The sequence below is a fragment of the Nicotiana attenuata genome, unplaced genomic scaffold (assembly GCF_001879085.1).
Source record: "Nicotiana attenuata strain UT unplaced genomic scaffold, NIATTr2, whole genome shotgun sequence".
Classification (NCBI taxonomy): domain Eukaryota; kingdom Viridiplantae; phylum Streptophyta; class Magnoliopsida; order Solanales; family Solanaceae; genus Nicotiana; species Nicotiana attenuata.
The window spans coordinates 145,390-162,397 of NW_017671059.1; the positions used below are offsets into that span (position 1 = coordinate 145,390).

General features: G+C 40.1%; 1 protein-coding gene across 1 annotated transcript; it reads left to right on the forward strand.

Moving 5' to 3' along the window:
* Positions 1-13,742: 13,742 nt before the first annotated feature.
* LOC109205591 lies at positions 13,743-15,283 on the forward strand. Its single transcript, XM_019368305.1, has 3 exons — positions 13,743-13,887; positions 14,076-14,329; positions 14,402-15,283. The coding sequence occupies exons 1-3, from the start codon at positions 13,743-13,745 to the stop codon at positions 15,281-15,283; spliced, it is 1,281 nt and encodes a 426-aa protein (XP_019223850.1).
* Positions 15,284-17,008: the final 1,725 nt, after the last annotated feature.

The following is a 17,008-nucleotide window of genomic DNA, read 5'->3' on the forward strand; positions in this document are numbered from 1 at the left end:
TCAATCGCATACTTGTTGATGATGGTTCGGCTATCAACATCATGCCAAAGATGGTGCTAAAAACGCTTGGAATCTCTATCGATGAGCTATCCAAAAGTAACATAACAATCCAAGGTTTCAACCAAGGAGGACAACGAGGCATAGGTATGATCCGCGTGAGATTATCCATTGGTGAGATGAAGTCAAACACCCTAATTTACGTCATAGATGCTAAAACATCATACAACTTGTTTCTTGGACGTCCTTGGATTCATGAGAATGGGGTGGTATCATCTACTTTGCATCAATGTCTGAAGTACACAAAGGATGGAGAGATAGTCAAAATTGATGCAGACTTCAAGCCCTTCACCGAGACGGATTCATACTTTGCAGACGCAAAATTTTACTTAGATTCTTGTGAACCAAAAGTGGAGAGATCATCATCAGTCGATGAAGCTGATGTCAGTTCAGAAGAAGAAAATGAGGCTCAATGGATTGCCGCCAAGCTGTCTAAGAAGATAACTGAAGAAGTCTCCATTAAGCTATCATCATCAGAAAGTGACATACAAACAAAGATTGATAAGGAGCATCTAGTTCTTCGCTATGTTCCACATGAGCGTCGAAAGAAAGGGCAACCTTTCCTATAGGAATGTACTCCAAAGAAGCAAATGAGTCACAAAGATATCCAACATTTGAAGGAGCATATGATTGTCCCAGTTGCACAAATCACATCCGTGACTTGTGAGTCTGCTAAAGGCAATCTCCAAACTGATAAAATAAAAGGGCACTGTGATCCTAAGGCCTTCACACTGCTTGAAAAGTCTGGTTATAACTTCTCCAATCCATCACAACTAGGAGAACTCAAAGACGAAGTCACTGGTAAAAAGATACATGGGCTCAATGAGTCCCAAATGAAGTTGAGAAAGCAAGGGCACTACGTCACCATTCCAAAGTTTGGGTTGGGGTTCAGTTTGGCAGAGCCTCTTCGAATTTCATCTAAGAGAAGCAAAGAGATAGCTTCATCACAATACACCTCGATAGAGGAGATGATGAAAGTTAAGGGCAAGAAAATAAAACAACGGGCATCAGTGTTTGATCGCATTGGAGGCTCAACCCCTCCGGTCTCGGTGTTTGAAAGGCTAAGTCACAAAGGTGAATGTGTATCTTCAAAACATCTAAAAGAAGTTTACACTACATCAAAGACCTCTGTCTTTTGTCGCCTAGGGACCACAAGGAAGTCACCATCTAGAAAGATATTGTCAAAACATAAGGAGCAAGTCCATGAGGAGCGGGATCATTTTGAAGTTGTTGCTGACAAAGAAATCTGTAGTGCTTTCCCATCACGTATGAAGAGGAACTCTATTTTGACAATATCCACTGATGGTCTGCCTAAGGTGCAAAGGAGAACAATTATTTACACTTGCCAGCATTGTAAAGAAGAAAAGAAAGAGAAAGAAGCCATGCCGACCATCCAAGGATGTCAAAGAGACAAGTCAGACTTTGTGGAAACATCCTATCACATAACTGTGGAAGATAGCCCATGATTTAACGTTGATGATGAAGTACATGAAGCTCCCCCTCAACTAGAAGATGGCGGGCAATAAACTGTGGATGAGCTTAAGGCACTCAATTTAGGTACTCCGAAAGATCCACGCCTCACCTTCATTAGTGCGCTTCTTAAACCTCAGGAGGAGGAGGAATACTACAAGTTGTTGACTAAATACAAATATGTCTTCCCTTGGTCGTATAAAAAAATGCCTGATCTTAGTCGTAAGTTAGCTGTTCATCATTTAGGGATCAAAAGTGGAGCACGCCCTGTGAAGCAGTCACAACGCTGTAACAACCCAGTCGTTCACTCTGAGAGTTATAGCCCCATTTCCCCCATTTATGCTTCTTTGTGTGTTGTTCAGCTGTGTTGAGTTGTATCGAGTTGGTAGGTTTGGGTTCGGAGTAGTTTTGGAGTGAAATGAACACTTAGTCTCTTAGTTAGAAAAGTCCATCAGAAGTTGACTTATGAGTAAACGAATTCGGATTTGGATTTTTATGATTCGATTAGCTTCGTTGGGTGATTTTAGACATAAGAGTGTGTCCGGAATATAATTTGGAGGTCCGTGGTAGAATTAGGCTTGAATTGGCGAAAGTTAGAAGTTTAGAAATTCTTAGGCTTGAATTCGAGGTTGATTTGGTGTTTTGGTGTTGTTTTGGGTGTTCTGGAGGTTCGACTAAGTTTGGGTAGTGATATATGACTTGTTAAAATTATTGGTTGAGGTCCCGAGGACCTCGGGTGAGTTTTGGATAGGTTTGGGTTGTGTTGCGCTCATTTTTCTTATGTTTCGACTACGTTTCTTCAAGCATAAATGGTATCATACTGAACAAATGAGCTCCGATTTCTTTTTATGATTGAAGCATTAGATCCATATCGTAATTACGGACCCGTAGCAAAAAAAATGATCGAATTTGGACATCGTATGAGGATTTTATGGTCATTTTACTAAGAATTAGGTTGCCAGATTTTTGCAGTTTAATTACGAAATTGCCACTGACGGCGTATTTAAAAATCTGCACTATTTGCAAATATTAAAACCTACATATCTCATTCATTATAAGGTCAAATTGAGTGATTCAAAAGCCTAACTTGACTAGAATTTCACAAGTAATCCATTGGAGTCATAAAATATGAGTTTCGGGATCGTTTGGCACGTGAAATGAGGCAGAATAGCTGGTAGAAAAATATATAAAACTAGGGTTTGTTCATTCAGTCATATTTTGAGTTGGGAGCTCGGATTTGGGCGTTTTTGGAGGCGATTTTCACCATATGGATTGGGATAAGTGTTCTCTACTCAGTTTTGGTTATATTTCATTAATCCATCTTCGTTTTTGTAATTTGATTGATGATTTCAAAGTGAAATTGAGGGAGTTAGGGTTTGAGTTTTAGAGAGTTTTAAGTGAGGATTTGAGGGACCAAACGGAGTCTGATTTTGATAAATTTTATATGGTTAGATTCGAGAGAGAACGAGGCTTATGATTCTGCTATTTTTGACTGATTCTGAGACGTGGGCCCGGGGGTCGGATTTTGGCCGATTTCGGATTTTTTGGCATATTTTGTAGTTTTTATTGTGGAATTCGATTCTTTAGCACATGGCGATGGTATTAATCTGATTATGGTTAGATTCGGAGCTTTTGGAGGCCGAGTCCAGAGATGAGGGTATCCCGGAGTAGGATTTTACGCGGTTGAGGTAAGTAACAGTTTTAACTCTGGCTTTGAGGGTATAAACCCGGAGAATTTGATATCGTGTGACTGTTTGGAGGTGATACCCACGCTAGGTGACAGGTGTGTGGGTGTATACCTCGAGGGATGGAGACTTGGTCCGTCCCGTGAGGCCTCATGGCTATCATCTGTGTTTACGTAGTTACTTGTTGTTGAACTTGTCTACCTTCATGTTAGAGATCATGCTTAGGCTTTATTCATGCTCACATTATTTGTACTCAGTCATAGAAATTATTGTACATGTTTACCTCAGTCTCTATTATTTGCTAATATGCTGTGATACTTGATGTGGGCTGTGTTCCCTTATTTGTTGATGATGGTGAGGCTAGTGAGGTACATGATTGAGTGAGACTGATGGCCTGATTGTGAGGAAATTAATACCATAGTGCGTGAGTTGTCCGTGTAGCACGTGAGTTGACCGTGCGGATCCAGGTATTGATACCATAGCGCGTGAGTTGTCCGTGTAGCACGTGAGTTGACCGTGCGGATCCAGGTATTGATATGATAGCCTGGTTGTCAGGATATTAATACCATAGCGTGTGAGTTGTTCGCATAGCACGTGAGTTGACCGTGCGGGTCCAGGTATTTATACCATAGCGCGTGAGTTGTCCGCGTAGCACGTGAGTTGACCGTGCGGATCCAGGTATTGATATGATGGCCTGGTTGTGAGGATATTAATACCATAGCGCGTGAGTTGTACGCATAGCACGTGAGTTGACCGTGTGGGTCCAGGTATTGATATGGTAGCACGTGAGTTGTCTGTGCTTAGCGCTTGGGCTTGGGATCCCCTCCGGAGTCTGTACACACCCCCAGTGAGCGCAGAGTGTTGAGTGTATTGAGTGTTGAGTGTTGAGAGCGAGTGATGAGTGATGGAGTGACATTGCTGTGAGGTTGCATTTACTTTTGATGTTGTTGCATTTACTTGGTAATTTCTTTGTGGCATTTGTTGGTTTTATGGAATTTACCTATTTATTCATGTTTATTGTAAATTGTGAAAATAAATAATTGGACTATTTTACTTAGCTCGTCACTACTGCTCAGTTCCTTAGTTATTTCTGTTACTACTGAGTCGGTTGTACTCATACTATACCCTTCACTATATGTGCAGATCCAGGTGAGTTAGAGCGCGACGATCGTTGAGTTCAGGCCGGCTATCTGTGGAGATTGCAAGGTAGCTGCTAGTGTCCGCAGGACCTTGTTACTCCTCTTGTCATTTCTTCTTTTGGACAGTTAGACAGTTTATATATCTTAGTTTATAGTTTTAGACGCTCATGACTTAGTGACACCCCGATGTTTTGGGACTCGTTTCCATCTTTTATATTATTTATATTTAGAGTTGGTTTAGTTTATCAGGAATTAAATTATTGGAAATGTTTTATTAAATTCTTATAATCAAATTAGTAGTAATATTTTGGGAATAGACTTGCCTTGTAACACGATAGGCGCCATGACGATCATGGTTAGATTTTGGATCGTGACAAACGCATATTTCGACCCAAGCTTGTATCACAAATTGAAGTCGAAGTCAACAAGCTCATCGAGGAAGGATTTATTCGAGAGGTGAAGTACCCATCATGGATATCGAATATTATACCTATCAAGAAGAAGAATGGTCAAATACGTGTTTGTGTTGACTTTCGAGACCTAAACAAGGCATGTCCAAAAGATGACTTCCCGCTACCAATTATTGAACTCATGGTTGATGCTACAACAGGGCATGAAGCTATGTCATTCATGGATGGGTCCTCCGGATGCAATTAAATTAGGATGTCTCCAAAATATGAAGAGTGTACTGCTTTCCGAACTCCAAAAGGAATATATTGCTACAAAGTGATGCCCTTCGGTCTGAAGAATGCTGGTGCCACCTACCAACGTGCGATGCAAAACATCTTTAATGACATCCTTCATAAGAGGGTTGAATGATACGTCGATGACTTGGTGGTGAAGTGATGACGTCCAAATCCACTACTAAAAAGTAAATGGACATGGTCGCATGCAATATAATATACCCAACTATGAGTCGGGGTCGAATCCCACAGAGAACAATATGTAGGCGATTAGGAATGTAAGAAAATTATCGCTTATCGCGCAATGCCAAACACTAAGAATTTGGTGTTGAAAATGTTTATACCTAAATGCGGAAATGTAAACTAACCTAGAAAGCAAGTAAAATGATCAATGGCTACAAGTATGGATGCATCGGGAATTACACTCAAGTAACGATCCAATGTATTTCATGATTTTACAAATATGAGTGAGTTTATGTTAATTAGCCACGGGTAATAATTCTATATTAGCTTCTTCCGAAGACTAACAAGACTTTCTAATTGAATTATCCCTAAAACAATTAAGAGATTAAGCACACTCGAAATGGCTACAAGTAGTTCAATCCTATCCCTAAGTAGAATCTATGAAATGAGGGTTAACGCCTCAAGTTCTTGTTAATTAATCTTTCCCAACCCCAAATTATCTTTTCCAAAATTAATTCGGAGTTAATGGGCAAGTCCTAGGATTAGCTAATCCCTTTGGAAACATTAAAGAACAATAATAGTTAAAGAAACAATAACTCACTTCATAAAAGGATAAAAATTATTCAATACATAAGCACAACAAGATATTTAATCCACACTTTAAATATGAATACTTCTATAAATAAGATTTAAGTGTTGGAAATAAATACTACACACTTAAATATTCAATACAAAGCAAGGAAATGAAGAAATAAACATAAATGGGTAAGAAAATCTTAACCACAAGCTTCAAATCTTCAAGACCCAAGTGTGTGTGCAAACCCTCGCTTCAAAACTTGTTCTTCTCTAGTCTATGCAACTGAAAATAAGCCAAAGATATGCCAAAGATCTTTTACAAATGAGCCTAGTTGGGTATTAAATGGTTTGGGGATCAAAAACGTGAAATTCCATTTCTGCCCAGATTTTGCCCAGATTTAATGCACCGCGATTGCGTGAAATTGATTGCGATCGCGTAGAGTCAGCTTCAGAACATCTGCGATCGCAGACCCACATTTGCGGTCGCGTAGAGCATTCCCAGGGCTGTGACAAATTCCTTCTATGCGATCGCGTAAACAGCTTTGCGATCGCGATAATTGTTTTTCCAGCCTTCTGCGATCGCGTTCCAATCCTTGCGATCGCGAAGAGTATTAGGCATCAGTCAATTTTCATCATTTTGGCACATTTTGACATGATTTCTTCCATTTCTTCTCCAAATCACATGACACCTGAAAATTGCCAATAAACCTCAGAAAATGTCCTAGTTTCCTACCAAAATTATGCAAAAGTTTAAATATTAAGAGGAGATAAGTTGGTAAAATACCCACTTATCAAACCCCCAAACTTAAACTATTGCTTGTCCTCAAGCAATTAAAAACTAAGAACATCCTTCAATTAAATCATCATTTACACTCAATGGCAAACCAAATATCATTCCAAGTCAAAAAGGGCCACTTTAAGCACAATCTAGTCACTTCGGTTGGTACCAACAATTAATCTAAGGTATATGAATCGTCAACTTTTCACACATTTTATTTCCAATCAAGTACTCAAACACTATATTAACCAAAGTAGCAACCAAGTCATGACACTAAAGATTCAAAATTTGCCTCTCTATCACAATTGTCTTCCTTCGCTCATTCCTCCCAATTGAAAATGGGATTAAATTCACAACTCGAATTTCATGTGCCCTCACACTTTAAGAGAGAATCCCAAACTCATAAATTGCAATTCAACACATAAATGGGATGTCAAATGAAAAGAATCAACTCTCTCTCTCTCAAAGATATTCAAATGCACACAAGTAGTACCATAGGCTTGCCCTTTATGTATTTCTCCACTAATGTAGACATACTTGGTTCAAAATCAATTAGGACTTAAAGGGTTATAGTTTAGGCTTTTGGTTAAGGTAGGGTACAATTTGGTAAGCGTGACTCAAAACCTCCCTAAGCACTACACTTTTTTTCAACAATCAAAGTCCACTTCCTTCAAGACTTTTTCCACCCTTTCTTCTCTTTTTTTTTTTTTTGTATCACCTAGTCTCCATTTATTCATACTTTCTTATATTTTTTTTATAACACTTTTCACTTTTTGAGAAGCCTCCATATCACAACTTTTCAAACCTCCACCCCCAAACTTAGGCTTTTAGCCTATATTCATACTTTAAATTACTTAGGGAGGTACAGTGCCACAAGAGTAGTTTGTAACATGGTTACGAAAGAAAAAGTTAGAAAGCTCAAAGGGGTTGACTAGGGAAAATATGCACGGGTAGGAAATTTAGGCACAATAATGATTCAAGGAAGGCCTAATATCATATTTCAAATAGTTAGTCTAGGATTTCGCCTTAAAGCACATTCCGGGCAAGTTCTAGACCACAAATGATGCAAAAGAACTTTCACAATTAAAGCTCACCACACATGGAACATGAAAACTCAAGTGAAATGCAAATCCAAAATCCAATTGAAACCAATGAATCTCAAGGAAGTCACATGTAGCCTAAGAAGCTATTTAGTGAATCAACGAGCTAAAATTAGAATCTAAAAGTCACAACAAGGAACCTTACTTTAATCATTCAATTTCATCATATGCCAAATTTTAAATCATATTGGTACCAAACAAGTCACACATTGGCTTGTGGGCACAAGATTACCCCCCAAAAACCAATTTATTCACGACTAGCTACTAAATTAACTACTAAAAAAAGTTTTACTTTCTAAAAAAAAAAAACTAAAGACTAATCCTTAAGAAAGGTGTCACGTCATCCATCATAGGGAAAAGTCACCCGGTTCAACGCAACTAAATTCCTTGGTAAAGAACTGCGGTAGAAAGAAAAACCAAGAAATTACCTTAATACTATTATACAAAAAAAATTTAGACCAAAAATTTAAACACAAATAAACAACAAGAAAAATAGAAACTAACAAGGAATTACTAATAAACGACCAATATTATCAATCTACACAAGTTCACAACCGCCCAAAAACAACAACTTCATGTTCCACAAAACAAAAACTACATGTTCTACACATATTCATCATATAGGAGCCACCCCCAACCGAGAGTATTGCATTATACCCAATGCAACTATACAAAACAAGTCAAAATGAAAGAGGTGTTCCCTGAATGGCATCACTCGTCACTGGAGGTACTGGGGGCTGCAAGCTCAAAGTCATCATCCTCAGCCTCGTCCGGTCCATAGAACTTCCGCAAAGTGTTCATGATCTTTGTGAGGAACTTGCTTTTCTTCGTTTCATGTTCCCTTTGCTTCCGCTGCCTCCTTTCAATTTTCCCCAGCTTGGCTTTGATGGCCTGTTGCTCCTTAGCAAGGTCGGATAAAGTTGGAACCCTTCCTTGGCTAGCTGTACCTGCAGAGGAGCCCTCTCCGGATGGTGCAGAAGGAAGACCAGCTACAAGCTGGCGTACCTGTGTATCCATGCCATAAACCTGCCTAGAGATATACCTAAGAGTAAGAGGTCCCTGCTCAAGTGGTGTGATAGCTGTAGGAGTCCCAGTGGCATCTATAGGAATCTCAGGTATCTCAGTGACGGTGTCAGTGAACTGGCCAAAGGTGGGAGATGCTACATCAATATTCCTTTTCTTCTGCGCAGCCCCTGTTCCTTTTCTCAGCAGTGGGTGGATGAGCTTCTCTGGGTTCTTTTCCTTTTCTGTAGGCTTGGGCACCACCCCTGTATCATATCATAATTGGGTAATCAGGGATGGGAAGAATAAGCTCTTGGTCCGTTCTGCTACCACCTCTGCTATCTCATCGGCAATGAGCTGCCCTAAGTTCACCGGTATACCCTCCATGATAGCACAGATCACTCTTGCCTTCTCAAGTGTCACCTCTGTCTCATTTTTTGAAGGCACGATGCGAGCACAGATAATGGAGAGCCAAGTCTTGGCCTCCGCAGTGAATTCTGAAGACTCGATCCTGGAGTGATTCTTTATCTAGTTTGGCACCTGTCCACCATGCAAATGAGTGATGAAACACTGGATACCCAACTCCTGAGCTCGCTCCCTGTACACCTGATTGTTGGCATTTGTGAGATTGTAGTGCGCATTGATCAGCTCTGGACTAAAACGGACTTCTTTTCCTCTGACAGTAGCCACCAACTCATTATTGAAGTCCGTCTCTACAGCATTTGCATAAAATTCTCTTACGACTTCATGGTTGGCTGGCCTGGGCTCTTCAGCAAAGCAAACCCATCCACTTGTGATTAATCTCCCATGGAACTCGGGCCATCGGCTTTCAAGGTCGGTCAGGAGGATGCCTCTTTCCCTAATCATGCTTTTGGATAGTTGCTTGTCATAGCGTTGAGAGCATCTAAGGGATGAGAATGTGTCAGCATCAAAATAATCCTCTGTGGCAGCTTGTTCGGCATATTGTTGCACATTTTCATTTGTTGCCGGATCCATTTTAGAGCTCAAAGTGCCTACAAAAAGAGTATACATGTCAAACAACCATATGGGCACTTAAAGCATTGCATTTAGAGGTAATTAGGCCAAAGAAAAAAATTAAAAAGCTTTTGGAATAGATTTAGTAAAGCTACTGGTTTGCTGACTTGGAGCTAATGAACCGCGATCGCAAAAAGGGGCACGCGATCGCGAAGAAGGAAAGCAGTGAAGTCATGCGATCGCAGATCAGTCCACGCGATCGGGAAGAATAAAGTTGGCCTTCAGCCGAGCTTACGCTACGCGATCGCAAAAAGTTATACGCGATCGCAATTTGCTTTTTCAGACCTTCAGCATGAATAGACCTACGCGATCGCAGAAATGGCCATCGCGATCGCGAGGGTCTTCTTCCTCGTCCAATACCAGTTTACTTAGGCACTTCATCGAACAGGTGGTATGCTTCATTTTACTCGGCCATTTCAGACCACCATATCATGAACTTTCACCCCAAAATTTCATAGATCTTTACTCTAAGTCTCAACCAAACTCACACAGCAAGCAAGCACACAAAATGAACCCAACAATTACCTTTTACACAGTAAACAAAACTTCAAGCCCTAAAATTCGAAAATAGGGCTGCCCATCCTCTAATTCACCATAATAATTGAAATTAAAACTGAGCATAGAGATGGGAATTGACATACCTGGAGGATAATGAAGGATTGATGCAATGGAATTGAAGCAAAGTTGATTTTAGGACTGATTCAGGGGTTTAGGGGAGTAAGGGAGTTTTGTTCTTTGTTTGGGTGAAAATGGGCGTGAGTGGATACCTTCCAGTGGTTATGCACTTAAAAACCATGCATCGTGATCGCGTGGAGAACAGTGCGTTCGCGTAGAACGAAATGGCCAAATGGCTGCAATCGCGTCAGCATTTCTGCGATCGCGTAGAACAAGAAAGTTCCCATTCACTGCGAACGCGCACCTATTCCTGCGATCGCGATGCTTTGCATTTTTCTGCAATTTTCTGTAGCTACTGGTTTGTGGCTGCCCAGTTACCCTGACCTGCTCAAATCAACTCCAAAAATTTTGAAACTTGGCAGATTGGTTAGAAAAAATATAATAAGCTATTCTAAAAAAGAAAATTTCAAAAACGACCAAATTTTTTGAAAACGATGGGTTGCCTCCTACCAAGCGCCGCATTTAACGTCGTGGCACGACGCAAGTCAACTTTACCACTTTTCTCGCCATTTGGATGATATGAACTGGGCACCTAGCTTGGAATCAAGCTTGTGACCACGAGCGATGGGGGGTGGTAAGTCGATGATCAAGACAAGCCTTAAATTCTTCATTTTGCACTTCTCGGCTTTCATGTGAGGAATGTCATTTTGCCTTCTTGTTCCCTCAAATTGTAAGATGAATGGTTGTTGCCTTTCCTCCTAGCAATCCCTCATTGAATCGTGTTGTTCAATTCCCATATCACCACACAATTCCAATGTTGAAAAATGCTTGGAATGTGACTTCAAACCTCCAACTTGCAATTTTTCCCGGATATTGACTTCCCCCGGATTAGAGTCAATCTCAACCACATTTTCATTTACACCGGTTGACTCTAATTCCATATTTTTCTTGGCATCATTAACACTCATGGAGTCGGTTGGCGGATGTTCAATTCTTGATTCCTCGAAGTAAAGCTCACTTTCTTACTCGGAATTGGACTCTTCTTGACTTCCTTCCACACTCTCAAGTTGGTGGGCATAGTGAGCCTCAACCAATATTTTCATTTGCTCTTTCAAAGTGTGAATATGTTCCTATTGTGAGCCAAACCTTGTTTCAAGTCCTCGAGTGCAAAGTTGTGCTTCTCCTCATTTTCAAGAATGGTCTCCAACATGAGCATTATCTTCTCATCTTGAACATTTGAGTGCTCTTCTTGGTTTTGATCAAGTGCCAAGGGAGGATTTTCGGCTTCCACATCTAAGAAAATAACTTAGCTATCATTAACTTCCGAGGATTTTTGGACCTCTAAAGCTTCAAGCATTTCTCCCATTTGTGAATGCAACCTTTCAAGTGCCAAGTCATTTTGGAGACTATTCTCCAAAAGCTCCTCCAAGGCACTTTGTTCTTTGTTTCCTCCTTCGAGTAAGCACTCCGACATGAGCTTAAAATCTCCATTTCGGCCATGCTCAACTTCTTCCACTTCCATAGCCCTATAATTTTCATCACAAAAAGTAGAATCATCATAGCGGGGGCTTGGGCAGGAAAGGACAAATAATCACAATCATCCCAATGACCATTTTGAAAACCACACTTATCACAAATACTCCACTCATGGGTTTGCGATTGTGCGCACAATCCACCCCTAGGAGAATTAAACAATTTTGCCACGAGTGTGGTCCTCCACAATAAGGACAAGGGTCATTAAAGTATGAACAACTACCATCCGACCAATTTTCATTAAATGATGCCATTTTTCAAAAATAAGAAAATAAACAAGAAACTAACAAGAAAAATTGACCAAGGTAAGAAAAATGAATTACACAAATATTCACAAGTTTGGACCAAAGCACTTACGCTTATTTCTCAAACAACTTAAATTACGCCAAATTGTTCCCCGGCAACGGCGCCAATTTTGATGACGTCCAAATCCACTACTAAAAAGTAAATGGACATGGTTGCATGCAATATAATATACCAAACTATGAGTCGGGGTCGAATCCCATAAAGAACAATATGTAGGCGATTAGGAATGTAAGAAAATTATCGCTTATCGCGCAATGCCAAACACTAAGAATTTGGTGTTGAAAATGTTTATACCTAAATGCAGAAATGTAAACTAACCTAGAAAGCAAGTAAAATGATCAATGGCTATAAGTATGGATGCATCGGAAATTACACTCAAGTAACGATCCAATGTATTTCATGATTTTACAAATATGAGCGAATTTATGTCAATTAGCCACGGGTAATAATTCTATATTAGCTTCTTCCGAAGACTAACAAGACTTCCCAATTGAATTATTCCTAAAACAATTAAGAGATTAAGCACATCCGGAATGGCTACAAGTAGTTCAATCCTATCCCTAGGTAGAATCTATAAAATGAGGGTTAACGCCTCAAGTTCTTGTTAATTAATCTTTCCCAACCCCAAATTATATTTTTCAAAATTAATTCGGAGTTAATGGGCAAGTCCTAGGGTTAGCTAATCCCTTTGGAAACATTAAAAAACAGGAATAATTAAAGAAACAATAACTCACTTCATAAAAGGATAAAAATCATTCAATACATAAGCACAACAAGGTATTTAATCCACACTTTAAATATGAATACTTCCATAAATAAGATTTAAGTGTTGGAAATAAATACTACACACTTAAATATTCAATACAAAGCAAGGAAATGAAGAAATAAACATAAATGGGTAAGAAAATCTTAACCACAAGCTTCAAATCTTCAAGACCCAAGTGTGTGTGCAAACCCTCGCTTCAAGACTTGTTATTCTCTAGTCTATGCAACTGAAAATAAGCCAACGATATGCCAAAGACCTTTTATAAATGAGCCTAGTCGGGTATTAAATGGTTTGGGGATCAAAAACGTGAAATTCCATTTCTGCCCAAATTTCGCCCAGATTTAATGCACCGCGATCGCGTGAAATTAATTGCGATCGCGTAGAGTCAGCTTCAGAACATCTCTGATTGCAGACCCACATTTGTGGTCGCGTAGAGCATTCCCAGGGTTGTGACCAATTCCTTCTATGTGATCGTGTAAACAGCTTTGCGATCGCGATAATTGTTTTTCCAGCCTTCTGCGATCGCGTTCCAATCCTTGCGATCGCGAAGAGTATCAGGCATCAGTCAATTTTCATCATTTTGGCACATTTTGACTTGATTTCTTCCATATCTTCTCCAAATCACATGACACCTGAAAATTGCCAATAAACCTCAGAAAATGTCCTAGTTTCCTACCAAAATTATGCAAAAGTTTAAATATTAAGAGGAGATAAGTTAGAAAAATACCTACTTATCATGAAGACAAAGAGTAGGCATTACCACCTTGAAGATCTTTGAATTGTTTTTGAAAGATTAAGAAAATTCGACCTGAAGATGAATCCACTCAATTGTACATTTGGAGTTACCTCAGGAAAGTTTCTTGGCTTCATTGTGCGTCATCGTGGAATTAAAGTTGATCTTGCAAAGATTGACGCCATTCAGAAAATGCCTAAGCCAAAGAACTTGAGGGAGCTTCAAAGTCTCCAAGGAAACTTAGCATTCATCTGGAGGTTCATCTCTAATCTAGCTTGATGGTGTCAACCCTTAAATCATCTACTGAGGAAGGATATCCCTTTTCATTGGGATCAGTCATGTCAAAATGCTTTTGAAAGCATCAATAAATACTTGCTGAATCCACCTGTGTTAGCAGCGCCAATGCTTAGGAAGCCATTGATACTCTACATCGCGGCACAATAACGTCACTTGGAGCACTACTTGCTCAAAAGAATGAGGAAGGAAAGGAACAAGCCTTGTACGACCTTAGTCGAACTCTAATAGGAGCTGAGTTGAACTATACGCCTGTTGAGAAAATATGCTTAGCGTTACTTTATGCGATAAAGAAGCTAAGGCATTATTTTGAAGCATACACCATCAAACTCATCTCTCGAGCAGATCCCGTGAAGTTTGTGATGACTCGAACTGTTCTTTCTAGACGCCTAGAAAGATAGTCCATATTGTTTAACCAATACGAGATCACATACATACCTCAAAAGGCTGTGAAAGGACAAGCACTAGCCAATGTTCTGGCTTATCACCCTCTTCCGGTGGAATGGGAGATTTCGGATGAGTTTCCAGATGAAGACATTTTGTTCATTGAAGAACTTCCACCATGGACAATGTTCTTTGATGGATCTGCACGTCATAACGGTGCGGGGGCAGGTACTGTGTTGATCTCTCCAGAAAGACAAGTCTTGCCATTCTCCTTTGTTTTAGGTGAAACATGCTTCAACAATGCCGCAGAGTACCAAGCATTGATCATCGGTCTCGAAATGGCATTAGATATGAAGATTCTACAGTTGGAGATCTATGGCGACTCTAAGCTGATCGCCAACCAACTTTTGGGAAGTTACGAGGTAAAGAAGGAAGATCTCTTGCCATACCATCAATATGCTTCTGTTTTACTTGAAAGGTTCGACCAAGTGTTCTTAAAACATATCCCAAGAGAAGCAAATCGCAGGGCTGATGCTTTGACTAACTTAGCCACAACGATGGCACTTGGAGAGAATGAGTCAACAAAGGTATATGTGTGTCATCGATGGGTTATTCCTAGACTTCTTAATCTTCAAATCAACGAAAGACATCACACATCTATTCGAGTGATTGAAGAAGAAGATTGGAGGCAACCACTAATAGAGTACCTTGAACATGGAAAGTTACCTGAAGATCCGCGACAAAGAACAGACATCAAACGAAGAGCACCACGATTCATCTTCTATAAGGGGACATTGTTTCGCCGCTCTTTTGAAGGACTATTCTTACGATATCTTGACAAAGAAGAAGCTCGTCAAGCGATCGAGGAAGCACATTCTGGCTCATGTGGAGCATACCAATCTGGTCCCAATCTCCATTTCCGCATCAAGAGGATGGGCTACTAGTGGACGACAATGGTGAAGGATTGCATGGATCATGCCAAAAGATGTCAAGCATGTCAATTTCATGCCAACTACATCCACCAACTTCCAGAGCCTCTTCATCCAACTGTAGCTTCATGGCCTTTTGATGCATGGGGACTTGACGTTGTTTGGCCACTTCCAAAGTCATCAAAGGGGCAGATCTACATATTGGCCGCGACAAACTACTTCTCTAAATGGGCTGAAGCTATTCCACTCAAGGAGGTGAAAAAGGAAATCGTTGTCGATTTTATCAAGTCATATATAATTTTTAGGCATGGCATACCAAGATACATAATTACTGATAATGGAACGCCATTTGACAATAAGCTCATAAAGAGTCTGTGCGAGAAGTTCGGTTTCAAATAACATAAGTCTTCAATTTGTAATGCACCCGCCAATGGCCTTGCTGAAGCTTTTAACAAGACACTTGCTAACCTTTTGAAGAAAGTGGTTGCAAAGAACAAGAGAGACTGGCATGAGAAAATTGGTGACGCTGTGGGCATACCGGACAACCTTCAGAACTGCTACACAAGCAACTCCTTACTCTTTGGTATATGGAGCAGAAGCAGTCCTTCCGTTGGAGCAACAAATTCCATCATTTCGGAACGCAATCCAAGAAGGGCTCACGTCTGAAGAGAATGCTCAACTTCTCTTAGCAGAGTTAGAGGCATTGGATGAGAAAAGATTGGAAGTGCAACAAAAATTGGAGTGCTATCAAGCTCGACTAGCTAGAGCCTTCAACAAGAAAGTGTCGTCACGATCATTCCAAGTGGGAGACTTAGTCCCAGCGGTTCGATGACCCATAATCCTCAACAAATGCATAGGCGACAAGTTTAACTCAAAATGGGATGGGCCATATGTTGTGAAGGAAGCCTATTCAAGTGGCGCATGCAAAATCGTTGATAAGGATGGTCTTAGAGTTGGTCTGATCAATGGAAAATTTCCTAAGAAATACTTCCCATGAAAGTCACCTGCGCTCCTCGACGTACGAGCCTAAATTGCAAGTCATGTGTCACGACCCAAAATCCACTAAGGGTCATGGTGGCGCTGGACACCGGTGTCAGGCAAGCCAACTAAAAATACTTAATTAAATTCCAATTTCAGTGTTTGTTGAAAACATTTTCCTTATATATTTAAATAATAAATAATAAATTTACAGAAATAACCATGGAGTCTTTAACAAACTTAATATTGAATAATCCAAAAACATCCCAGAATCCGGTGTCACAAGTGCATGAGCTATTTCTAGGAAGCAATACAATACAACAACCGTCCGGAATACAATGGACAGAAAGTAAATACAATACGCTAAAACAGACTATACTAGCTGTAGGTCGCCTCAAGAAATGCAGCTCACCTAGTCTCCGTATCATCCACGCTGCTACGCCCAGTAGGCCACTAGAAGTACATGTGCCTGTGCAATAAAAATGCACAGCAAGTGTAGCATGAGTACGAAAACAACGTGTACTCAGCAAGTATCCCGTCTAATCTCGAAGAAGTAGAGACGAGAGGTCGACTTCGACACTTGCTAGTGGTCCAATAATAATATGGTGAAAATGTGAGGAAAACATGGATTTATCTAACAATTATAACTCATAAAGCCAGAAAGCCGGTAACACCTTCTCAATTAACAAGGAAATTTCCAAGATTTAATTTTCATTATCTTTATAAATTTATATAGGGCCATGAAAGGCAATATCAACTTCA

What these genes read in the sequence shown, in the direction of transcription:
- LOC109205591 (XM_019368305.1), top strand. Translation starts at nt 13,743, where the DNA reads ATGAATCCACTCAATTGTACATTTGGAGTTACCTCAGGAAAGTTTCTT. An exon ending in GAACTTGAGGGAGCTTCAAA is followed by an intron (nt 13,888 to 14,075) that starts GTCTCCAAGGAA and finishes ATGCTTAGGAAG; the next exon opens with CCATTGATACTCTACATCGC. An exon ending in AGTTTGTGATGACTCGAACT is followed by an intron (nt 14,330 to 14,401) that starts GTTCTTTCTAGA and finishes ATACCTCAAAAG; the next exon opens with GCTGTGAAAGGACAAGCACT.